Raw genomic sequence first — 27,392 nt, 5'->3', positions numbered from 1 at the left:
AATAACTTCAGAATCATGCATGAATAGTAGTATCAGCCTAGGCACCCTCCAGTTCAATGGTGACTTGTGCCATTCACTTCCTAACTAGGTTTAGACAAGCCTCCAATCAGACCTCAAGCTCCAACCTGAGGCCTCCACCTGAAAAAGGAGGCGGATAACATCAGCTTAACTGGTTGTGGGCTTTCTAGGCTGTATGGCTGTGGTCTGATAGATCTTGTTCCTAACATTTCACCTGCATCTGTGGCTGGTATTTCAAGCTGAGCAAATGATAATGCATTTTCACAAACTATACAGTATCTAGGATGTTGTGGGTTTTCCAGGTTGTATGGCTGGGTTCCAGTAGTATTTTCTCCTGGTGTTTCACCAGCATCTTTGGCTGACATCTTCAGAGGATCCTCTGAAGATGCCAACCACAGATGCAGGTGAAACATCAGGAGAAAAAACTACTGGAACACGGCCACAATGTCCTAGTGATTCAGGCCGTGAAAGCCTTCGACAACATATAGTGTCTGTTTGCAACCATAGAAGTATTATTCACCATATCAGTCACAAAATACCCTGTACTAGAATTTTTAACTTCTGCTAGTAGGTTAGAAGTTCCACACTTGGCAACTTAAACCACTAAGAAAAGCAAGCTGGCTGTTCATAAGAATGATATTTATATTTCATAATAGCAAGGGAGCCATGTGTCTTGTGAGCATTATTTGATATTCATACAAAGCAGAATTTAAAGGAATCCTTTCAATCCAACCCATGCATTAAAATAATTTTGAAGACAGCAGACATTTACTTTAAAAAGCTACAGTTTTCCATTACAAGATCAGAGATGAGGATAGTCAGAGCCGAAGAAATCAATTTCTGAAACCAAAACACAAATACTGTTTATTTGTGGAATATCAGTTTTACATAGAAGACTGCAGTCTACCAAAGTCAGATTAGGTGGAATAACAGTACTTTTCAGGTTGAGCCACAGGACTTTAAGCACACCTGAAGTTGCAATATGGAAATACCAAAGACATTTTGAAAAAGCAGGTCACAGCCATCAGGTTAACTGCTGTTTCTACAACAGCAACATGTCACAGCTGAAATTGTTAATACAACTCCTATTTAGTCTGAAATTACCAAATTTAAGTTGGTGAATGAGTTCTATGCAGTTGCACTACAATGTGAAAGGACAGTCCAAGGCTCTCAAGAGGTATTTTGTCGTTGTAATTAACACAGTCACAGAACAAATCCTTAGAGCTTTATTGTATTTAAGCAGTGTTAGATCCATGTTTCGGGACAAGATGGATGCAGGTAAGTTCATACATTCAAATACCTCCAAAGGGATTTCACCAATGCTCGTTGAGTAGCAGAACCCCATGGCACATAATTTCTGAAAACAAGTTATTCAACTTAAGTGAGCTAAGTACATGATAAACATCAAAACACATTTGATGGTAAATTTATACCCTTGCACGTTCTTTTGGATGTTTCCCCAATTTTGTTTCCCTATGTACATAAGCAACATTAACCATGTCTTTATCTTCAGTATGTTTGAAAAGAAAGTTTCAAAAGTATGTGTTGTAGTGCCCTGAATCCTCAATTCAATTTTTAATTCTAAAAGTCATGTAAAAGGTGAAGCAAGGTTTAACCTAGGAGTCTTGGTAGTTACATAAGAATTCTAAGTGACAGTTTTTGAAGTCTGCTTTCTCCAGTGACAATATCAGTTATCCACTAGGTCTTTTTAAAAAAGTTACATTAATCATTTTTTCTTTTAAATGAGAATAGTTCATGAACATATTGCCAGAATGACTTGTACAAAAGGCAAGGACAAACCATTGACTGAATGATGACAATTTTTTTTAAAGAAAAAGCCCTTAACACACTACTCTATTTAGAGAATTCCAAAGCATTAAAAAAAATCTTAGGAAACTTAGGGAAATTTACTATTTGCTTAGAAATCATTGCCTTTGATAGGGAAAAGTTTTGAATGTCCAGCAGAGCACTTTTAAGCCAGCAGAACAATGAATCAAGTCAACAACTGGGTTGATTCAGCAATGTATGCCATTCTGGATAATATAGACACATGACAGTGTGTTAATAGTACTGTCAGTACTTTGTTAGACCCCAGGCCAAAAGCCAACTAGGTCTTCCAGTTCTTCTATATATACACATTTGTCAAAAGTAGTGAAAACTTCATCAATTCAGATCTCACTGTCCTCAGTAAAATCATGGACCAACTTTGCTTTCTGTTTGGATATGGGCAGTGGCATACTGCTAATGGGGACATGGGGTATCCCATGTCCCCGGGCGCATGCCATTTCGTCCTCCACGTGATGAAACAGCGTGCACCCAGCTGCACACCACTGAGCCCTTCCCCCCTCCCAGCTTCCCTGCAGGCCAGCTCAGGTGGCGCCCGTCTGAGCCCCACTCTTCCCCAGCCTCCCTGCTGGCTCCTGTAAGAGGGGCTCTGGGAGCCGGGCCAGAGGGAAGGGTGCGGGGAGGCGGTCATGCCCCTGGGCGCCATTTAGGCCCGGTACACCAGTGGATATAGGAACAGAATACATAAGCTTTTTGTTAAATTTTGACAGGGGAGGACTTCTCACAGGGAAGACTTCTCACAGCCTTCCACTTCACAATGATGAGATGCTTGTGTTTCTTACTCCAACATCCATTGCAAAGCACAAAATATAACGCAAGAATTGGCTAGTCACAGTTCTGTTGACTTTGTGCTGACCTTCATTATCACATTAATTTTCTTTGGCTCTCGCCTCCATTACTGGAAGCTTGTTTTATTGATTCCACAGACATTGTTTCAAAAAAAATGTTTGTGCGTCGTGCTACTTTACCATTATTTCCTTAACTGCTATACATACTGTAGGCTTTAAAACCAAAAGTTATCAGATGCTTATATACACTCTATCTTGAGAAATGTCATACCTGTTGAAATACAACTGTAGTATCTTTTTTTTCATATTTGCTCTTATATAAAAAGCAAAATATGCATGAATAAGTTATGGTATTATAAAACACATTCTGAAATTCTAAACCCTTGCTTGTATTGCAGATAACTCACACTACTTTTTCAAAAACATAGTTTTCTGTAGTCCAAATACCTCTGAAAGAATCATGGCTAAGATCCAAAAGTTGTCCAGCTTCCCCTTTCCAATGCCCTACATAAATCTATTGACAAGCAGAGGCCTTTCAAGAAAGATATTCCCTGATTTGAGGGGCTGTGTTAGAAGGGGAAAATTCCCACATACATGTGCCATGCAGGAACACTTTGCGTCCGGTCCCTTTGAATTCCAGCCCATGACTATTAAACAAACAAAGCAGCACTAGAAGTACTCGGTCATTTTTAAAAACCCTGATGTTTTTGCATCTTCTGCCAGTAACTTCAGAAAATTAGAATCAGGGATTTGAACAGACTTAGTACTGATTGCTAAATTGGGGGTCTCAGCACACAGGCAGTGTATTATGTAATATAATCAGACACATACCCATCCCACGCTTAATTTTTAGCTTCTGGCAAAAACTAAAGTTTTAATTCCACAGCAGACTTTCTGTAAGACAGACATCACTGAATTCTCGGGAGGTATTTTCACAATTATATTTCAGGGATAAAAGTTTACTAGAACTATCCTCTTAAATTTTGTTTTATGTTAATTTTAGGACTGAACAACTAAGACGACTGTGGCTACGGTAACATAAAGCATATGCCTTCTTCGATTCAATTCCCTCAAGCAAGCAATGGCTTGAACCTTTCTGTGCAAACCAATACACAAAGTCATCCCAAATGACTGACATAATGCTGGTGATCATTTTGCCCTTTACCTACAAGGGTGTCTTTTAAGCGTTCCCATGTTGTAAGGTTTTCAGGGCGTCTTCAGAACTGATAATAGTTTCTTTCATCTTACAACATGGGAACATTTTAAGCTCCTGACACCCCAAACATCACCCACCATGAAACTATGCTAACTTTAATCTTACGCAAAGCTTCACTGTCCTCATCAAGACAGTCAATGCACTTTGGGAACAGCAAAAGCAAAACAAAGGAATATACCAATTTACGAGCCTAAAAACCATTTTAAATCAGATTTTTAACTCAATCGTTTGTACCTATTAGCAAACTAGCCATCTGAGCGTTAGAAAGTCAGCGCTATTTTCAATTGGAGCTGCTTGTGGCACAGGTAACTCTATTCGGTGTGAAGGTAAGAGAGAAGGGAGTCCATTTGTAGAGTAGGAGGTTTGCAAGAGGTAGTTGGGAGTACCTGATTGGGTAGAGAAGGCTTTTAGGGTAGGAACAGGTCTTGTATTTTAGATGTCCTGCTTTTAGGTGACTGTAAGCAGCAGCCGAGAACATGGCATTAACAAAGACACTCAGCTGCATGTTTTTTTGCCCTTTCATTTTCTTGTGAATCTGAAATTTGGTTGGATTCAAATTACAAAGATTTGAATACACTGCTCGAAGGAAAGTGTTCACAACAGGGACAGTACAAAGGTTTTAATTTTTGTTAAAAAAAGAAGAAAGCCAATATTTGCTCACTACATAATCGTTGGGCATCCAGCTGTGGAAGAAATCATACTGCAAGATCTCCCCTTATAAATTGGCATCTTCAACAATGTTGCTAACTGGTAATAGCTCCTCACGGTAACTGTCCCAACAATCTTTTTTTTTTCCTGAAATGCTACGTCTGAGATCAAGTAAAAATTAAAAATTAAGTTACATGGTTATTTGAATGCAGCTAGAAATTATGCCACAAAATTATTTTTACAATACATTTCTGCTGAAATAATTTCCTAGGTGAAAGTTTCTTTTTATACACATATACAAAGTTCAGACAGCAATGTACACATAATCACAGTGAGGATGCTGGTAAGTTCACCATCTGTAGTGTCAATACAAAACGCAAAGCAGCCTTCGAAGAGAACAATGCTACACAGCAAGCAGAGCTGGCCTGTTAAACAGCAAAACATCAAAAGGTTCCTGAAAATGGGAATACAGTGCAGGAAAAGCAGCATGCACTTTGATACAAATAGCAGTTTATGGCTAATGGTTGACTTAACTGTAGTAACAAAGACTCTTGAGTGGCTGTGCATAGTTAAAATTCCTATGTCATTTGTTTCTCTTTATACCACTCCACAAATTCATCCAGCAACACTGGCCCTGGAAGACAGAAAGAACGAGATTTTTTAACATTTGATTTTGCTTAAAAAAGGAAAAAAATAGAGGGGACAGTCTTACTACAGGATAGGGTATTTTCAGTTTTGATGCAAATACATACATGCTCCGTCTTCATCATAGTTGGTGAGGTCAAGATTAATGGTTCTGCTGAACTCCAAAACATTGCACCATTGATCTTTGTTGATAACCTTGTACTTAGATTGCTGCTTGAAAAAAAAGAAGATTGGCAGTTACTGAAAACAGGCATTTACATCAGAATTTCAGAGTTTCAGCCACAATGAGTTGCTTTTAATCAGTTTTAATATGAAACCTGTACTTACTGCATAAAGTCTCTTAATACTCTACTTACTTATATTGAACTTATAAAAGGCCGGGGAGTCAAGACAAACAGTCTCATTGCTACAGCTTTTAAAAGCATTAAAAAAAAGTAAAAGCAGCAGCACTGTCCTTGCTGTGTAACCCTGGGATATGGGGAGGGGGGGGGGCAAGGTAAAGAGCCTTGTCACTGCTGCTTTCCTTTTTTCAACAGCACTCTCCACACTGTACTGCCAAGGGGGGAGCCAAGACAAAGAGCTCCGTCACTGCTGCTCTGCAAGGCAAGTTTTTTTAAAAAGAAAGCCTGGTGTTGAAAAGCTGATATCCCTGCAACAAGCACATCCATCTCACTGAAACTATGAAGCCAAAACGGGCAAGATGCAAACAGACCCTTTCATATTGCCAAAACAACTCAGTTAATCGGCTTACTTGTACTAGGTCGTGTTTTATTTGTGAAATCATAAGTATGTTTACAGTTAGAAGTATGTTTACAGTTACAGCCTGAAAACGTTTGGGAATCACTGGTCTATTGATTTCCACATCTTATTCTACATTGCTGAAACACCCAAGAAATTAGCTACCCTAACTTTATTTGCTTTTGCTCAAGTTAAACATATATATGCTCATTGAGAAAATTATTTTTCACTTCCGAATACTAGCAGGCCCAAGAAATAATTTCCAAAACATCCTCGACAATTTTAATAACACTTAGGAAAACACTCTACAATATTAACAGTGCTATGTGAAGCAGAGTTACAATGTTTTAACCCCTTTCATTTCAATGGGGAAAGGGAGGTGTAACCCTGCACGGGATGTTATGTCAGCCAGAACTACCCTCTCGGATGGATGGGAATGGAAACTGAGACAGTGGGATGTCGAATGTCACCTAATGCGCTCATCCCCAATTGTTCAGTGGCTGTATCAGAAATTAAGCAATGTAATAGATGTTACGTACAGATTTAACTTGGCATCTTTAATCTGTCTGCTTACATGTAAATTCAAATCTTCAAATTAACTAATAACATTTGAGCATGGTGTTCCAGAATGAATACATGACTCACAGCCCAATCCAGACTGGGGGAACAGCACAGGGGAGGCAGTGCCGCAACACCTCCAATGGAGCTTCAGACAGTGCAGCAAGCATCGGGGGGGGGGGGGGGATGCACTGCCACCCAGAAAAGCTTAATTGGAGCAAATGACCTATACAATGTCTTTTTGTGGCTTAAATCAGAGGGCTGCTCTGAGGCGTTCCTGGGCTAAAAGCCCAGTGGAAGCTGACCGAAGTTGGTTTCACCCTGAGAACACCCCTAGCCCACCCCCTGCTACACTTGCAAGCCTCCAGCGCCCAGTGTAGTCACCAAGCAGTGAACCCTTCCAGGTTTGGGTGCCACACAACTCTGCAGTGCTCACCCACCAGCACATTTGCTTTCCCCACTAGCATAGGTGTCCCTTAAGCTGGTGGGGTGGTCAAACACATTAGCGCAGCTCTGCGCCACTCTCACGGCCCATTCCATGTTCCTCCCCCTGGAATTTGGATTGGCCCATCAATCTCAACTTTTTGACACTGTATTCTTTTAAAGAGCAAGACATGAAAAGATTTTTCTACTTTACCTCTAGGAACTGATGAAATACTGGAAACAGAGGCCATGTTTTTCCTAAGAGAAGTCCTAACATACATTTGGCAGTATTTATATCTAGGCTTCGCTGATCCTTTTCCTGTCAAACAAAAGAGAAAGGTTAGGTTTAACTGAAATATTCCTCAGTTGCACTAGGAGTCAAGACATCCTTTTAAATGATGAACAAATTGAGTGATTCTCTTGCTAGTCACTAAAATACAGAATGGTTGGGGATGCAGTTTTAATACTTTTTGTCATTGGGGACAGAATGGAGGTCCCCCTGATAACTTTAATGACAACTTCAAAGTCCACACAGTTAGCTAATTAAGCAAGTGTTCATCTTTCACACCATTTCATTGCTCCTTTTACTGCCAGATACTTTTAGGCAAAACACCCTTTTTCTTCTGAAAAGCTAGGAGTTTCTTTAGATGGTCACAGCACTTGCTCATGTGTATGAACTCTGAAGGACCAGCACCCAATCTTCCCAACTCCTAAAAAAAGCACAAATGTCCTGAAGATGCAACATTTGGAACATTTCTTCTACCTGTATTCAGCCTGCATGGGAAAAGGGGGTATCTACAGAGTTCTCATTATCAGACTGTTAGCTGGCTGCTCAAGATGATAGTCCCCAGGGCAGGGGGCGGGGGGAGAATAATAATTAGACACAATTCTTACCAATGTGGACTATCTTAAAGAAATGGAAGTGATGTGTGAGAGAAATCCTAGCAAGACCATCTAATGTAATCTTAAAGGTCAGGTTTTAACATAAAACTTCTACAAGAAAATATCCATAAGACTCAAATAATGATATGAATATACAATTAGAATTACACATTTTAAATATTTGGATAATTAGACAAATTCTATAAAAGTACAATTATACTCTCTTGCAAGCATTTTGATTCAAGTAAGATTGTCAGAGCTTTAACTCTCAAAAACGTATACTCCAAAGATCCTGTTGGCCTCTAGGGGCTGTGGGACTCTGATCTAGTTGTACTACAGCCCAACACAGCTTTCCTCTGGAACTATCTTTATGAAGTAAACCTGATATATTTACTGGGAATCATTAATTCAAGTCTATGAACTTCTCCCCTTGAAAGCAATCCTTATTTTCTTTAAAAATGCAGCAAGTCCAAAATTTGAGCTTTAGGATACTCACACGTGCAAAATCAAATGCATATCTATATATAAGTTTAAAGTTAGTAGGTTCATTTAATAAAGATCTCATGTAATCCAAAGAATTTCTTAGTTTCTCCGTTGTATCACATCTGTAAAAATTAACAAAATTAGACTATCAGCATTCTGGACTTAGAGCTCATACAGAACTTAACTGTGAAACAACCATTCTTCTTTGGTCTTCAACCCATATGACTTTTTTTAGAATATATGAAATACCTTTGCCAAAAATATTCAAATTAATTATACAACTATAAGAGTGCATCCTAATCTACTTAGTAGGGGGACAATTTTTGCTAACTCTTCCTTTCCACTGCAGAGTATTTTGCCCCCACCACTGTCTGTGGAGACCATGTTAGATAGGATCTACCTCACAGTACAAATTAAACCCAAACTTGTCATGTAATTCATTCTCTTATGGTAACAGGCAAATTAGTCTATAGTTAAGAATTGTAACTGCTTTCTCCCTTGCATTTTACAGGAATTCCAAAATAGGAAATACAAATACTCCATAGTTTAGATCCAAATAACAGTGAATGGAATCTGCAGAAGCAAGGGCTTTTTTGAAGATTCCTCCACTTTCTCACTGCTGCCCTGTGTGCTCCTGAAAAGCCATTCCTAAAGTCCATCAGGACCTCAAGAATGGAATAGGATACAGTAAAGGGGACTGAGCCCTTCTGCCATTTCACACCACATTCCCTATAACTGCAAGTAGCCTTTTGAGGGGGCATAATGTGCTGCAAAAGGATAGAAAGACTGGCAAAGATAGTATTGCTATTTAATGTATTTTTTAGTTTCCCCTTCCTCCCAAAAGTTTAGAGCAGCACATATATTCTCTCCATACTCCATTTTATCATCTCACTCTGTGGGACAGACTGGGCTGACAGCGGAAGTGCAAGATAATAAAAGTCATATCTGAGGAGGGATTTGAGAATGACCCGTTCTAGTCCAACACAATGACCATTACACAATGCCCTGACCCTCTTTCTTCAAAAGTTGCTTAGGTTAATTTGGATCCACAAACTAATGACAGAAGATATAGGAAATTTCCTTCTACAGATAATAATTACGTTTAAGATTGTGTCTGGTAAGCTAACAATGGTACACTACCTCACGTTTGATGATAAAGTATTACTTACTGCAGCGACGTCATTCCTTTTAGCCATTCTTGCAATGTAAAGTAACCCATGTTCTGAGCATCTAGCTTCCAAGCTAAAACAAGCATAACTACCTGTTTAAAAACAAACATTCGTGTTAGAATCCAGGAGAATGATGGATGGAGAGGGGACTATTTTTGAACTCTTCTGCATCTTCACATTGAGTCTCTCTGTCACCAGTCTACCCTAGCGATCTGTACAAGGCCACAAGAAGATATTCCTGTTTTATCTATAGCAAGCAGACTGATTTTGAAGAGTAGAAAACCTTTGCACGCCACCAGTCTTCCATTGCCTATGTTTTTACGAACAAAAATAAGCATCTCAGTTGGTTGAATGTGTCCAATGAGCAAATCTGTAATCGCATATCAGTTGAAGCAAGAGGCCGAGTCTTTGAAATACATACTCGATAGTAGCTAATTTTGTACGGGTCTCTAATTTTTAATTAATAAGGATCATCAGTCCAGCCATATTGACTTTGTTCACATTCTCTTACAAGAAGGTACATGCAAAGGGCTCCTTGGCCTCTTCCCTTTTCCTCGTGAACAGAAGTAAGACTACATTCAAGAGGCTGTGACTGAGTCCTTCCCTTTTTGCACTTCAGCCATTCTCTGTCTCACACACACACACCAATTTGCCCACAACACAAAAGTAAATGGAAAGAAGTCGTCCAAATCAGTGGCGGAGTGAGGGGGAACTCCGCCCCGCGCCCATCTGCTCCTGCCATGACACTACCCTGCCACACCCCCTCAGGGGCACGCCCCCCCTCCCCCTCGATGCTACACCACTGGTTCAAATCCCTGAAGAAAATAAGCAGCCCAAATCCCACTATACCACACTGCCCCTGGACCAAGACCCCAGGTAGCCAGTTGCCTACACATAGAGCATATGTTTGCTTCACATTATTTCTGTTGCCACGAGGAATATTTAAAACCCAAAGGCAACATATTTCATGAGTGCTGGAACAGTCTGGTTTGCACATTTTAAAAATGTGAACTAGAAGGAAGAAAAATAGCTAGGTCACTCCCTCTCTCTTAGTAAGATGACACCTTTTTATGTTTATCACAAAATTGTAAAGAGTTTCACTCCAAGCCTTTAGAACTGGCTGACGTAATGGTATAAAGATGAATGTTGTGCTTTCTAATTTTACATTAACTGAACAAACTCTTCGCCACCTGTAATGAGCCTGAACGTACATTTTCCGGTTCAACTCCAATGTCCTCACAGAATTTCTCCATTCCCTCAGGGCCCACAATATCATCTGTTCCTACAACCAAATGAGAGTGTGTTACTTTCACTTGAAGATGCACAGTTATGTGTACCCGGTAATGCAAACATGCAACTGATTGCACACTGCTCTACGCACAAAGCAATAAACAGCTTTGCATACTTCTGCATACTTCTTTTGCATACTTCTTTCATCTATAGTGCTCTATCTTAATACGCCCCTTAGACAAAATGCAGGAACTGGTTTTCATTATTCACTGAAGAACTGGGAGAATGCCTTATTTGAAAGGCTCCTCTGACAAATGTTTAAATTATCAAGCACAAATTTATTCATCTAACAATCTAATCTATTATCTATGTAGTGACTTTAATGATTTTAAGATTGCACACTTCTGATTCATATTTACGACCGATGGTTTTGATTAATGCACCTTGTAGGTTGGAATCTACCAGCTTTTTCACTCAACCGCTATAGCCCCCATTCCACATGTCTTTTGCCCATGCAGGTCCACAGTCCCCAGCATAATCTTTTGGGGGGATCAAAAGGACCCCCTTTTACAGCAGCAGAAATACTTATTGGATTGGATCCAGTCAGCATGTGCAATTTGAGTCAAAATTTAAGTTCTGTCAGCACTGAAATTGTCATTAGGTTCTTCATTCTTTCAAGAGGCGATAGCATTCTAAATAGGCTGTACTTCCAAAGCAGCAGTTTTAGGATCTGCATATACAAAAATTTTTTAAATGTTTATCCAGACTACGAGTGATGTGCCGATGCTGTTCTTAAAATTTCAGCACCATCAGAGTAACCATGTATAAGCCAAGATCCTGTCTCTACTTACCAGCATATTCATAGAACCATTCTAAGCACCTTTTGCTTGAGAACATGTCATCTTCTGCCTTTATTCTAGTAGAATCATATTTTCTGTACATGCTGTCAAAGTTGAAAGATTTCAGTCATCCAAGAGGAGTAGAAGGGGGAAGGCAGAGATCTCTATTCACACATCCCATCTTAAAACTACCGGTTAGTGGAGCATCTGAAGGTTCCCATCCATAAAAATTAGATCCAGATAATGCCACTGGAGTCTATGGATTTGAGTATGCCTACTTCTGCACTACAGTGTGGTCAGAGGCTACAACAGAATTTAAATTCACCTGGCAATCAGTTTCACTTCATTCTGCAGAACATTTTTCTGAGTATACGAATGTGTGTGTGTGAGATCTAGAAACAGATAACTTAGCTGAAATATCAATAAAATGTTCACTGACTGAAATGAGCTATTCTATTGTTTAGCTTATGTTTCACTGATTAATTGTTATGACAAATAATGAACAGGATGTCACACGCAGATGACAGAAGGCACTTATTCAAACAATTTCAGTTTGTTTATACTGCCACTAGTACCTAATTGTTTTCTATCTGTGCAGCTATCAGATAGTTTCAGTAGCTTGACAGAAATTCATATGCAATTACATGTGCATACATGCTGCATTGTTAGGACACAAATATTCCTGTTAATATGCTAATATTGCTATCATTATCTGAAAAGTAACAGCAAGCATGTTCCCTGTTAACCAATGTTACTTGGATTATTCTAGTTAATTCTAGTCTTGTTATTTTAACTTCATTAAAACTAAGCAACTGCGCAAAAATATTTAGCGGGACTTTACAAAATAATATATACTAGAAGTTGTTAAAAATATTCTTCAAGTCAACTGCCATCAAATTTTAACTAACACATTTTTTCAAGAACAAGGAGACAAGGGGGGAAAGATCTCCGACTTCCTTGCAAATAAATTTAGAGACCAGAATAATATTCTTATTCCTTTCCCGAACAATCATAGAGTAAGACCCATTACTCCAATCTTTACGATACTTCATCCTAAACAGCCTTTTATGAACTGAGATACTCTCTTTATGCTGGGTTACTACATGAACAAAAGAAACAAGGATTCCTAGAATTCTCTAAGAAAGAAGGGAGAGTTGAAATTTGAGTTTATACCTCCTAAACTATTCCATCTATAAGTCAAAGTACAAAGTATTGTCGAAGGCTTCCACGGCCGGATTCAACTGGTTGTTGAGGGTTTTCCAGGCTGTGTTGTTGTGGTCTGGTAGATCTTGTTCCTAATGTTTCGTCTGCATCTGGGGCTGCCATCTTCAGAGGTGTATCACAGAGAGAAGTGTACACACTTATCCCTCTAATATACCTCTGAAGATGCCGGCCCCAGATGCAGACGAAACGTTAGGAACAAGATCTACCAGACCACAACACAGCCTGGAAAACCCGCCACAACCAGCCAAAGTGCAAAGGTTTATCATTAAGCAAAAACCAAACACCATACCCATCATGTCGACTTTTTTTAGCTGACAGGTCATCTCCAGCTGTGGGTCTCCTCTTTTTCCTTGGAGGCATCACTTTGCTAAAGCAGTCTGATGAACTGCAAGACCTGAGATTTCCTACGGAGAGATTTAAGAAAACAGTGGATGGACGAAACAGACATGTAATCCTAAGCGGTACTCAAAACAGCCACGGATACAATCAGTTCAAGCAACAAAAAATTAGACATAGTACAACAACGATCATTCATTTTAAGGCTAATCTGAATTCTATTACTACAAACTGGAGCATTGCTGAGATGCATACACCTGAGCCCCCTCTACCTGAATCTCTATCTTCCCCACTAGACCTATACAAGCAGCAATGGCTCCTACAGTTTTGACTCCTTTCCCTGTGCTGTGCACTTCCAAAAATGAAAAGGCAGATTGTTGCCACAATTGCTTATTTTACCTAGCTGTTGTAGGTAACAATACAACTGGATTCTCAAGGGCAGGGGTCTGCAACCAATTGGCCATGGTGGCAGGGGCTGATGGGAATTGTAGTCCATGAACATCTGGCGAGCCACAGGCTGCAGACCCCTGCTCAAGAGAGTTCTCCGCTTATATCCCTCAACAGCAAACCTGACAGCCACAAATCAGGAGCCACTCAGGAGGTCTGCAAATCAAAGCCACCAGTGGATAAGTTAAGAGCTTATGCATGGTAGAAGTCCCCTGGCATGCATAAGATTATTAGTAAGTTAAATAAAATCCCCTCTTATACCCAGCTCTTGAATTTAAAACCTTACAGGGACCACTATCAGATAACTAAAGCCAGAATATCAAGACCTCTAACTTTCCACTTCCTACGTCAATAGGCACAAACAATTGCTATAATGGAAATGAGTAAATGAAGTGATAATTTCTCTTGATTCTGGACCTAACCAGTCTTCCCCTAATTATGCCCAAGAAAGATCATCCTTTTTTTTTCTTGCCGGTCCCGATTTCATAAAACACCACGACGGATTTTGTATTTAGAGACCCTACCTGTTTGGCGATCGTCTTGGCCTGCGTCTTCTGTCAAATTCTGTAAAATATTTCAATCACTGCAATTAACTGGGAGATCAACCACTGCTGTTTAGCACTGAAAACATCCTAGATACCCTAGTGTATCTTGTTATAACTACTACAACACTGAAGTCTACAATGCTTTCCACACAAAACCCACTGTTTGGTTCCTAAACTTTTAATTTGAAGTCAAAAACCCTAAGAGCTACATTTTCATAGAGATCTATGAGTCTCTCATTAAGGTCCATGACACTTTCAGCAGGAAAATGTACTTCATCAACTGAGAAAAGTGCACAAGTCCTAAAACAGCTAGCATAACTCCAGAGGCAGCCGGAAATTCGCATTCCTTTTAATGCCTGAAACTACAAAAATTTACATTCATAGTGAAGGTGCAGATTTCAGACTAACTTTCCAGAACACAGAAGCCCAATACCTCATTTAACAGAGACACACACAAATTAATAGCTAAAAAAACACAGCCCATCCCCCTCAAAGGAAGCCATTTACAACCTGTTTGCAGCCCACTAATAACTAATATGACAATGAGATAAAGTACGATATCTAATTAACGCCGTTAAGGTTTGCCAAAGAACAGGTTTGAAATGAGAAATGCCTGTACTGAGGAGCAGGACTAAAAACAAACTTGACAATCCTATGGTGTTTGCACTTGACTTCAGAACCTACTGAGCATGTCCAAAAAGACTCCTGGAATGGCTGCAGTTTCCATGGGAACTATGAACCATGTTGGGAAAGTCAACTGAAGCGAAATCTAGGGGTAAGGGATTGGTTACCACAGTATAACTTGAACCATACAATGCCAGGGGTCATACCCTGCCAAGTCTGCAATGACAGAAATCGGAGAGGCACGGGAAACAATCAACAGAACGACAGGAGAGGTTACCAAGCGAGCATAGAACTCCAGCTCCGGTTAGGAAAGGAAAACACTTCTGAAAGGCCAAGTAGCTTTAAAGTAACTGGCACTTAAGGAAAGGCTTTCAGCTAGTCATAGCAGCTGTGGCAAAACCGGCTTTGGGTGACATGGCTAGAAGGACTGGATCTTAAATCACTTGCTCCCCTAGCAGTAGAATGAAGGTGCAAGAGGAATAAGTTTGTGTTCAGAAGAAGTTGCAGTAGTGCCTGCCTTAAATGTATTGGTGCACATTCTCTCTCCCACACACAATTCCTGTAATCATAAAGGAAAGAGAAATCTTAATGCTTTCTGTGAGAAGGGGCAAGGAAGAAGATGTAGAGCTATATTTCTGGGCAAAAGAATAAGCTAAGCAATATGGTTGTTTGAAGTAAAGTTCATAGGCCTTTATTCATCATAAATCTAACTGCAAAGTACAGATGACTCTGAATAATTTGCTGGGGTATGTCTAATCAGGGACACACATGGTATTAAATTAAACCGCCATCTCTAAGAGTTTGGCCAATTTTCCCGAATGGAAGAAACAAGCTTAACAGAAGGCTGTGATTGGAGCTAAATGTACACTCTGCTATTTGAAACCTTATAGCAATTTGTTGGAAAAGTTCTTGCTTTACAAATAAACAAATAAAACGAACCCCCCATCACTCTGATCCCAAGATCTCAGGTGTTGGTATAATCATATTGGCAGGTACAGCTACCTGCTCAGAGGTACAGCAAAACAGGAAGTACAGAATATGGGTCAACTGTCCAACTCTGTGAGTGATGAGCAATAGTTGGCCATGCATGAACAATGGGCAGTACAATAACAGCCACAAATTATATGACAAATATATTCACTAATTCATACAGATATTCGTTTTACTTTTAATACTAAGAAGCAAAGAGCCCTTCACCATATATTTTTAAAACTATGTGAGAAACCAATAAAAAAATTAAAGTGATTACCAGCCTATTAAGAGTGTGGTAAATCTTGTGAATATTTGCCAGTGTTGATAGGTGGGAGTTCAGCTGAAAATCTAGAGGGGAAAAAATTAAAAGAAAAAAAGTTTCTTATCTTGGTTGTTACTTTTTGGTGGTAATTAAGACCTTTTAACATGAATGCACAGATTAAAGTAATCCTGGGGAATACAATGAAAATGTTAAGATTCTTGGCATTTACTCTATCATATGGGCCAGTAAGTGTTTGTATTTAAAATTCTCTATTGGTTAATATTCCTGAATGTCATTGATATGTCAAATCATTCTTTTTCCAGGCATTTTCCTTAGGTATACTCCATATTTTTTTTTAAAAAAAATCACTTCCAATGCAGTTCAGCAAACAGAATGGTCAATCACGCCTGCACTGAAATCATCTACTGCCTCACTTCATAGATGAAAAATTGAGAAAAAAGTTACCAGGCTACCAGAAAGAATGAATTTAGGATTTGTCAAACACGCCACAAATGGGGAGTATAACAGGGGATGCATTTTAAATGCAGTTTTACTATAAGACATACAATCTGCAACTCACATTAGTTCAACCTTCCAAATATATATATTTCCTTCCATATGTCGATTATTCATGTATCAAGAGAGATAATTTCACGAGATAAATGTAACATATTCTGTGGGGCAGGAGAGTTTAGGATATTTTGCACATAGTGCTGCAATATTATTTTATTTGCCAGAGTTTTTAATGAGTTAGAAAATACAGATATTGGAGGGGGAGGTAGCTGAGATTTTATTTTGTATGCTTTAAGTTGTACTGTTTCAAATGATGAGTCATGCGTCAAGGCAGGACATAAATATCTTAGTTTAAAAAGTTCCAAAGTTTTCCAATAAAAGTTAAAGTTACTCTTTGGCATATCCTTGCACAAAAAGAGTAAATGGAATTTTCAAGTGGACTATTAAGTCCCTTTGCATATACAAAATTGCACTGGCAACCTGCAGCATAAATTGGCTTATCTCATTTGAGACTGGTTCAAATCATGGTTAAGGACTGGCAGGCACTAAGTCTGCAATGAGCACAAAGAGGTACAGCAAACACCCAACCCTCTCCAGCAGTGATACTTGGCAAGGGAAGTTGGGATTATACAACTCAAACACATGGAACCAAACTGTGCACGACAAGCAGAACTACAGCACACTTCAACAACTACAGTTCATGACGAACACACAAGTTTCCACCAGTGTGATGGGCTTCACAGTGATCTCTCTCTAGGACTTTTCGGAGGCGAGTCATCTGAAGCACCTGCATAAAAGTGACAATATGGATATACAGGTGCTTCAGATATTTCTACCATAATGCTGTGTGAGGCAGCATCACACAGAACTCTTAGTCACTTTATAACCAACCCCAAATTCAGCTTTCTGCTGCCAGAGCTGTTTATTGTATTGAAGTTTAAGCTCATTTTAAGACTAACTTTCAGCACCATTTTAAACCAGGCCTTGGATAATTCTACACAGGCAAATATAACAGGTTCAGGCCCTTTTGTAAAGTTTTATGGGGGGGGGGAGTTCCCACTCAAACCCCCCCCCCAATGCTTCTAATCGATCATATTTGCCTGAACCCAGTATAATTGAAAGTCACTAAATCAGCAACTTTTTGTCTTCAACCCTGGTTGCAGACGCTTCCTGTTTGCCTGTGTCAACTACGGCGAGCAGGAAGCATTCTATTCCCACCCCATCCCGTCCACCGTTATGGTGGATTCCCCAGGCGGCTGCCATTAGAATGGATTCTCTAATAGGCAGTCACTATGTAGTGCCGGTAAGTGGGTGGGTGGGATTCTCGGGTGTGCAGTTTGCAGGGAAACACCCCATTTCTCATGTGACCCGTGCCATCTCCTGCCACCGGGATCCCAAACGACTGCACAGGCAACATAGGTTCATTTAACCTGTTAGTGTTGCTTGTGCAGAATCAGCCCCTATGATCACTCACCCCTGGGGTCTCCAATCTATTTGAGCGGGTAGGCTGCTTCAGAATTCTGAACAAGCACAGTGTGTGCAGTGACAGGATGTCTGCTACAGTCGTAAGTTCAATCGTAACAATCATAAGTTCCAGTGCAATTTGAAAATACAGCAAAATCAAAAGGACTAATAGTCTGATAAATCTATTTACCAGAAGAGAGCCACTAATAACAAATACAAAGAATTTTTGTCAAAACTCAGTACAGAAGAATGTGCCGTAGATTGTCCAATCCGCTGCCAACTAAGTCCAACTCCATCATTACAGGGAAGGGCTGCAAACAACATAGGCATGCAATTCAACAAGCTTGTCTTGCATGTAGATTACCAGAATGGATCTAGAATGCTAATAGTTACATAGACCAGCAGCAGCCAATAGTGCATTCCACCTCTACACGTACAGAGAGTAGAGGTGCAATGGGTAACACAACAGCAATTGCAGCACAAGTAGTACATATATATTTTAAAAACTGCAAACATTTGGCTGCTTGTTAAAAGGATCCACTATTTGCTCTGAACAATGATCCATTCTTCCATTCTGGCCTCATAATCATGTCAGCAGATGCCAGTTAATGTTAGGTAACAGAACAAATCTAACAAATGCATACCAGGAAAAATAAAATAATCTTTTCTTGTAACTGTAGCTGCATGCTACAAAGAGGACTTCATTCCTACATGAGGGTAAGTGTTATACCAGAATAAGAGCATGTATGCACATAAACCTCCAGTGGGCACAGTAAACACTAAGTCACTGGCCAAACAGTTTACCAGAAAAAAAATAAGAGGAACTAAAAAGTTACTTAAAGATGGAAAATAAAATTAATGTGAATTAGCAGCCACAGCAAATTCATCTTTTGAATGGCCCCAGCAGTAATGCTGGATAACTAATATTACAGTCTATTTGTATTTTCTTGGGAGCACGCTCCATTGAACAAAATAGAATTTACATTTGAGAACACACACAGAATTGGATGATTATTCATATGGCGAGATAGCCTTGTATCCTCAAAACAAGTGAAGCAACATTTCTACTATAGGAATCCTGGCAGAGAAAACAGAACGATCTTTTACTTTGGAATAGTTGGTCTCCACTGTACGAACACAATACCCACTTTCTAGGAGAGAAGGTCTATGTTATAATATTTTGAATCATACATACCCTGTTTCCCCGAAAATAAGACATCCCCTAAAAATAAGACATAGTAGAGGTTTTGCTGAAGTGCTCAATATAAGGCCTCCCCCGAAAGCAAGACATTGCAAAGTTTTTGTTTGGAAGCATGCCCGGCGAACAGAACACCAGGAAAAATAAGTCATCCCCTGAAAATAAGACACAGCACATCTTATTTTCAGGGAAACCCAGTAATTTAGATTGGAACAACAGGCACAGAACACAAAACTACATACTGGTAGACACTGTTGAGAAGTATTGTCGAAGGCTTTCACGGCCGGAATCACTGGGGTGCTGTTTGTTTTCCGGCCTGTATGGCCCGGATCCTCTGAAGAAGCCAGCCACAGATGAAGGCGAAACGTCAGGAGAGAATGCTGCTAGAACACGGCCATACAGCCCGGAAACCACCCAGCACCCCATTGTTGAAAAGATTTTTTTAAAGAGTTAATTTGTTTTGGTACTATGGCATCTGAAAAGACCAACAATTCAATACTAACCTTATTCTGTGAAACCAAGACCCTCCAAATTCAATAGGATTTAATTCTAGGTAAGTATGTTTAAATAGTCTGTTTGAAACCAAGTTCATTTAAATATTATGGGATTTGTTCTCTTGTACACATGAAGAAGTCTGGGCCTGTAACAGGCACTTGGAATCCCTGTGCGATTTCTAACCAGTCCTTCAAGTAGGGTTTCTAAAAGAAGAACTGCACTTGGGATTGGCAAGAGGTGAACAGGCATAAGTGTATGTCCTGACAGAGTTCTGCTGTTGAGGAGAATGACAATCATAAGGCCAGAGGGCATCAGTCTGGAGAGGGATGAAAAAGCTTAGAAGGGACCCTTTCCTTGGGCAACAGACCGATATCCTCATAGCAAAAACATCTCTCCGAAGCTGGGGTGAGATAGGCTTTTTATAGTGGGCGATTTGATTATTAGGAATATAGAGAATGGGGCGTGTAACAGTTTGACCATATGGTGACTTGTCTACCCTGTCCTAAGGTTGCAGACATCATGCTCTGTTTAGATAGGTTGACAGACAGTGCTGGGGAGGAGGCAGCAGTCATGGTGCATGCTGGCACCAATGACATGTAGTCCTGGAGGAAAAAAAATTAGGTTACTGGGCAAAAAGTTAAAGGCCAAAACCTGAACGGTAGCATTCTTGGAATTGCTACCAGCTCCATGCACAAGGCAAACTAGACCAATATAAGAAAGGGGTACTGGCAGGAGGGGTTTAAACCTGTTAGGCAATAGGGAAGTTTCTGGAACAAGATGAACTTGGGACAAGCTGAAAAGGGTTGGGCATCGTTTGAACCAAAAGGGAACCAGGCTCCTGGCAATTAATATCAAAAACATAGCAGAGTAGCTTTAAAAGCAGAAGGGATCACAGGCTCCAGCAAAAAAATGTAAGTCAGTAAGCATACAAAAAGACAATCTGAGGGGCAGGTGGCTAACAACATCTAGACCAGGGGTGGCCAACCTATGGCACCTCAGATTGTCTTTTTGGCCATGCTGGCAGGGGCTGATGGGAATTGTAGTCCATGAACATCTGGAGTGCCATAGGTTGGCCACCCCTGATCTAGACAAATAAACATTTCTTTCTTCCTTCTTGCTTCATGCAATTCATGTTTGCAATTTTCTATTACTGATATATGAAAAATCAGTGTAACATCACAATTAAGAAGAATATAAGATAATGGCTAGATCTCAGAAGCTGGGGGGAAGTAAATGTAAATGTAGAGGAAGAAAATATTCAATATCAATCAGAAATTCAAGGAGTTACAACATAAATCAAATAGTCAGAGCAAAACACAAGAGAAAAACTGAGAAAAGAAGTTTAAAGTACGGTATAAGGAGATTTCTACTCAAATTAAGGAATCAGAGCTAAACACGAAAGAGGAATTGAAGCAAGGATTGAAGAAATAAGTACACAACCTAAGACAACAAATTTTAAAGGGACTTTCAGATAACAAGAAGAGCACACATGAAAATGCTCAGATAATTGTGAAAATTAAATAAAAACAATGGGAAAAGGATTTATTTCTCAAAGAGCAGGACAAACTTCTTTGGAGAGCAGAGGAATAAATTGAAGTGCTAAAAGTTCAAGGAAGAAGTATTAACTTGTGATTCAGAGGAATTTCTGAACAATTTGAAAAAATCTGATCTTGAAGATTTTCGTAAATCAATACAAGATCACCTAAGAGTGGATGAAGACTTCCCAGGATTAGCACATCTATTAAACTCAAGATTTATATACAGAAAAAACTGCCAAGAGATATGCTGCTGAGGTTTTTACATCGGAAAACAAGAGCCCTGATTTTGAGGAAAAGCAGAGAAGAACCTTTAGTAGTTGCCGAGACCGAGGTGAAAATATTTCTAGACCTTCCAAGAACAAGAAGTTAATTCAGTTTTCTGAGACAGATCTTGATAAGGAAAGAAATAAAATACTACTGGGCTATTCAATTTGCATTAGAAGTTTTTTTACTCACTGGCAGAACAACAATCACAACACTGAACCAGGACAAATGATTAGCAGAACATCTCTCAGAGCAGAAAACGTCACAACAATCCACAAGTTGAGATCATTCAAAGAACAATTTGCCTAAAGCTAAAAAAGAGGATAAACCTGAACCCTACAAGAAAATAAACTGGACCAAGCAGCAGTTCTGACATGAAACAAAATGAAGATTATACTGGTTAATGTAATAGATTACATTAACAACTAAAAGAACAAAAAAAATAATTTATTATACAAACAAAAAGCAGGTGTTATACATGTTCAAGAACCACATATAGAAGCAAAACATATATTAAATAACAAGAAATTAGGCAAAGTACATGTGGCTTGAACTGATACAAAAAACAGTGGGGTGATTATAGATCAGTAGACAAATGTTCTTGAAGAAGTCAAAGACCCAAATGGAAGATAGATTTTACTGAAAATGTAAGCTACTAAATAGCAAGATAACACAAACAACTCCAGAGAGAAATTTACTGAATTTTTTTTTCAATGAGTTTTAGAATTTCAAGAAGGGGAACTAATAGTAGGAGATACAAATGCAGTAATAAATCCCAGTATAGAGAGTATAGACCAGGGATCTGCAACCTGTGGCTCTCCAGGTGTTCATGGACTACAATTTCCATCAGCCCCTGCCAGCATGGATGGGATTTGTAGTCCATGAACATCTGGAGAGTCGGACCCCAAAAAGTTAAAAGGAAGAAAACTTCCTAAAAACGTGTTTAAAAATATGGAAGTACTGAATTTGATGGATTCTTGGTGTATTAAAAAAATCCCCAGTTTAAGAGACTACACCTTTTATTCAGAGAGACATCAACCTTATTTGAGAATAGAAGATATGTAGCACATAGAACTCTGTCATAATAACCTTCAACTGGAGGCATCAGTGGTAAGACTAAATGGCTCTGTCTTTTATGTTTTTGCCCAAAATTCAAAAAGCTCTCATCACACGAATGTATTTTTGGCTAATACCTTTCTTCGGCTTCAGTTTTTCTCTCCATAGGTAATTGTGTATTCCTTCTTTCAAGTCTGCAGTTTCCAATTTTATGATTCTCTGTTATAGATTTTTAATCCAGTCCGGATGCCATACAAGTCCTGCTGCTTGATAATGTAACTTAATATTAAATATGGCCAGGCCTCCTCTTTTCTTTTCATCTTGTAGCACTTTGAACCTTATTCTTGGTCTTCTGCTATTCCAAATAAAATTGTTCATCTGACTTCGCCATTCTTTCAAAAGTTTTCTTGTACACAGTTGGTAACATTTGAAATAGGAAGTTCAATTTTGGCAAGACGTTCATTTCATCACGGGCAATTCTTCCTAACCCTGACAATTTCAACTTAAACCATCTTTGAAAATCTTCCTGTATTTTTTTCCAAATATATAATTGTCTTTATATAATATATAATTCTGTCCACTCAGATTAATTCCTATATATTTGACCTTATTTGAACAAGCGTCACATCCTGTAACTTTTCCAATGTTCATTTCTCTGTCTCGGTTAGTTTTCAAATAACCTTTGTTTTCCTTCTATAGATTTTATATCCTGAAAGTTGTCCACTGAGGAAGACCTCAGCCTCCATGTTATGTTGTTAGACCTCCAAAGGAACTGGATGACCACTAAGTAAAATAGGTCTGATCCAGCAGGATTCTTCCTATGTTTTTACGCTTATACAGCCACGGGGACAGTCTTCAGGAGCAACCCTAAACAACATGTTGGAAAGTAAATACCACTAAAAACAAAATTTTAACTGAACATGTTGAAGTTTAGACTTCAAGGTGGGGATGTAATGAGCACCTTAGCTGCACACTTTCTATGCGCTCATCAGGACTCCCCTTCCTTTTCTCCAGTTGTAGACCAGATACTGTATCAAAAAATACTCTTTAAGATCCAATCGGCTTCAAGAGCAACTTGCCAGGAAATGCATGAAGATCTACAGTACATGCAAAAGCCCTTTGGACTTTACACAAATTAGTTTATTGTGATGTGAAATTCTGAGGGCAGGAATCTAGCTTGTGAAAGTGGCAAGTGACTTCATAATCTCTTAAGTAGAATGAAAAACAGAAGAGAATAAGCCAAATTCACAGGATTAAAATTAGAATAAATAGAATACTAATTTAAAACACACCATTCATTGATTGATGGAGCATTTAATAGCGTGACTGCACAACCCAATAGGACACAGTTACCTTTTGTAAGAAACTCTCTAAAACCCTGCTTCGTATTCTTTAAAAAACACCAACTTGCTTGTAATTCTTCTGCCTTGAATTCAAATGTTCTTCAAATGTCTTTTCGGTTTTGATAAAACCACCCTAAAAAGGACATGCATCTCTGAGCAGACACGGAAGCTTCCCTAAACAGAAAGAAAGCCTTATCTTCCATCCATCACAAAAGTGCATAAGTGGGTTTGTAAAAAATTGGTAAACGTTAGCAAGGTTCTCAGACCACGTTCCACTTGTTTTTATTTATTCAAACTATCAAATTTATTTCCATTAATTCAGTATATAATACAAGTTGGTTTCCCAGAGCAGTCCAACACCATTTTCAGAGGACACTGAAAGTAATTTTTCAGTCTTTGGTGGGCTACTTGGACCATATGTAAACATTCCTCTACAGGACAGTAGGGGAGGAAAAATTAGATGTACTTTTTCATTTTACATTCATTTTACAGATCAAATATTTGACGGCTAGTACATGCAAAGTATACTTCAGACATTTAATGCTCAATTAAGTTTGCTTCTTCACAAGGTAGATATCCATCTATATTATAAATCAATATTCTACCTTCATCCTTACCTGCCTGAAGACAAAATGCTTATAAAGAAAATTAGAACGCAGTTACTTGTTCTCAGTACCTTGCAAGAGGGAAAGATATTACTTCTGAAAGGACAACAGAGTTCCTGCCCTTAGTAATGGTCCAGCCTCTGAATTTATATTAAAATGGAAAAGATGCTTGATACTCTCAACATTAGTGGATATAAGCAAAGGAAAATTTCTGCTGATGGAAGACATTTCTGTCAGAATAATGTGACATCCAGAGGAACCCACTCCCAAGAAACAACATGAATGAAGTAGGTGGCCTGCAGTGAAAAGGGCAAATATCACTCATCCTTCAGTCTGCAGAAGCCTCACATTGGCCAGGTAGTCTAAAATTTCTTATTCTACTCAATTGTTGGTAAGGAACTTCTGATTCATAAATCTGAAAGCAGTTACTTGACGTAGAGATTCATATTAAAAATACTCTTCAACTAGAAAAGAAGCCGAATAATCCTTAAAGAAAGACTTTGGGGGCACATCTTCCTGTGAGGGAAAGAGCTACAGTTCTTTACCTTGTAAGGACTTGTAAATGATTGTGAAAACAGCACTGAGGAATATAATAAAAACACACTGGCGATGTTTGCACATGGACATTGTCCAGTCTCTAAATGTTTTGCTTGTGTTGCTAGATTGGTATTCTTCAAGATCTTTTCTGAATCCTCAGATATTTCTGTTCATATCTGATAAGAAATAGGAGATAGACCATGCTTCTTTTATATTTACAGAAAGATTTGCTTCTAAGAGAATGTGAGAATAATGAGTTACTAATTTCCCGTTTTAAATATGCTTGGGATTTTGGAACCGCCAGAAAGCCTTTTAAGAAGAAGAGTTGGATTTATATCCCCCCTTTCTCTCCTATAAGAGACTCAAAGGGGCTTACAAACTCCTTTCCCTTCCCCCCTCACAACAAACACTCTGTGAGGCAAGATGAACCCTGGGTGGCCAAAATAAAGCTGATGCACAAAATCTTGATAGTTTTGCATGGAATTTTGTTCAGCTTATTTCCATCCTAAAGATCTGAACTCATATGGAGCTTGTCGTATGCAGAGTAAGATAATTCATGCTGCATATTATATATGCTGCCAGATGCGTCATGGAATAGGATAGTAATTATCTTCCCTACTACCAAAAAAATCAAGAAATTTGAATAAAGAAACCAAATAATCTGTTATGTTTCAGGCTCCCCTTCAGAAGAAACAGTTACAAAAAATTACAGAATCGTGCTTTTACACATTTTTAAATTGTACCTGAAAATTATCCACAAAGGAATTAAGGAAAACAAAGGTTGTAGGTCAAAGAGCATTTAGTTGGAAGTGCTTCTGAAATCAATGAAAAATAACTTCTGGATAGTTATGTTTACAGCTTGAATACAGTCTTGCATCTTCAAGAGATAACAACAGAGATAATTTGATGGGAATTTTTTACAAAGAGGAATTGTGACCTATAATGAGCTACATGGGGATTATGTTACTGATGCAAGATAAGACAAGATGCAGTCTGTCTTCCAGAAATGCTACATACTGACAAAGCAAATTGTGGAGATCTCCAAGTTTACTGAGAAGTCAGTCATTGACTTCAACACGTCTTGCTTCCATAACAGCATGTGTGACCACATCGGTAAGGGCAATTTTACTCCCCCCACCACCAACACGCAGTGACTTCTCTAGAATGCAATCAGGAAACACAGAATGTTGCCCACGGCAGGCAAGAATCCTAGAGAAACAGACAGACGCCAACAAGTTAAAGAGCAAATGTGGAAACACAAACTATTAAACCCCTGCCAACAAGAACCCAGCACGCCTTTCCTCAGCAGATCCCCTGGATCCCCTCCTTCAAGGGCCTTCCTACCTGAGCTTCTCCTCCAGGAAGAGCATGCGTGTTCGGCTGCACCCCACAGCCCCAAACGGAGGGGGAAAGCGGTGGAAGGGAAAGGAGGGGGTGTGTATGTGGCGTGGAGAGAGAAAGACAGTGGGCAGCGCGGTGCATCCTGGGCACGGTAGTGTCCAACTAACCCCCTTGCCGCCCAGAAGTCAAGAGACGGGACTCCAAGTCCCAGAATGCCGTGAGAGGAAAAGGGCGAGAAGAGGAGGAGGGGGAGCATTGCCTTCTCTCTTTCCCAGCCGGCCCCACATTCATGGGAAAGGGTTCGTTCCTTTCGCCGCCTCCTCCTCCAATTCAGTGGGGAGCGAGGCAGCAACGGGCAGGCGGGGGTTGGTTGGACACGACCTCCTTTCCCCCTCCCCAAATCCGCCCACCTGGCTCTGAGGGCAATTTCTTTCCTGAGCGGAGCTGGGCAAACTGCGTCACAGACATCCCCCCCTCCCGATATTCCCTTTCATCCCCTCCACCTCCCATGCTTCGCCCGTTGCCTTCAGCCGCCTCTTCTCCCTTCCCTCTCAACGTACTCCCCCTCCCCTGCTTATGTCTTTGCGGGGTAAGAAGGACCCCCCCCCCCGTACCCTCCCCGCTTCAGCGGTCGCTCCGAGGCCGTTGGTCGCCCGACCCCCTGGTGACGCCGGTCAGTGACTTACTGACAGCGGCAGCATCCGAGTGCATTTTTGTGCAGCGGCAGTCGCACACGCACCGCCCCGCACGGGAGCTCCGGCCGGTTCCTGCACTGTTCCGTTCTGCTCTCACAAATGCCGAGGCCCGCCCTTTCGCCCCGCCCCCTGGAACGCCCATTGGCTCTCGCCTCCCACCGCTGCCCTCTCTCAGTCTTCGATTAGACAATAGGACTGTCACTCTTTCCTCCAACCTCGCCCACATTCGGGATGTCGCGCGTGCGAATTGGCCAAGGGACCTGAGAGGCGCCCGCCTCCTCCCCGTCCGCATCTATTGGCCCATGGCAAACGCCAATCATGAGGCACAGAGCGCTGGGCGAAGGCCTGGCCTCAATGTTGTGGGAAGGTTCTTGGAGTCTGATTGGACAAGGCGGGGTAGGTTCTAGGCCGCGCCCATCTCCTGAATTGATTGGCTGAGAGGAGAGGGATG

General features: G+C 40.0%; 1 protein-coding gene across 4 annotated transcripts; it reads right to left on the bottom strand.

The window, feature by feature from the left end:
* Window positions 1-855: 855 nt before the first annotated feature.
* On the bottom strand, window positions 856-27,056 carry DCUN1D4 (defective in cullin neddylation 1 domain containing 4). Of its 4 annotated transcripts, none has more exons than XM_048509282.1 (11): window positions 26,933-27,056; window positions 15,908-15,978; window positions 14,014-14,053; window positions 12,996-13,110; window positions 11,495-11,586; window positions 10,625-10,695; window positions 9,414-9,505; window positions 8,258-8,366; window positions 7,094-7,198; window positions 5,268-5,370; window positions 856-5,149 (listed from the first exon to the last, which is right to left on the bottom strand). In XM_048509282.1, exons 1-11 carry the CDS (start codon window positions 26,955-26,957, stop codon window positions 5,094-5,096), a joined length of 879 nt encoding a protein of 292 aa, XP_048365239.1. In that variant the 5' UTR covers window positions 26,958-27,056; the 3' UTR covers window positions 856-5,093. The 4 variants fall into 4 exon arrangements, with proteins under 4 accessions (XP_048365239.1, XP_048365242.1, XP_048365240.1 ...); XM_048509285.1 differs by lacking the exon at window positions 26,933-27,056 and adding an exon at window positions 26,250-26,325; XM_048509283.1 differs by lacking the exon at window positions 15,908-15,978 and having other exon boundaries at window positions 26,933-27,031.
* Between the last annotated feature and the right edge of the window lie 336 nt (window positions 27,057-27,392).

Source organism: Sphaerodactylus townsendi, linkage group LG10 (genome assembly GCF_021028975.2).
Source record: "Sphaerodactylus townsendi isolate TG3544 linkage group LG10, MPM_Stown_v2.3, whole genome shotgun sequence".
NCBI lineage: Eukaryota > Metazoa > Chordata > Lepidosauria > Squamata > Sphaerodactylidae > Sphaerodactylus > Sphaerodactylus townsendi.
This window is presented reverse-complemented; position numbering and strand designations above follow the sequence as displayed.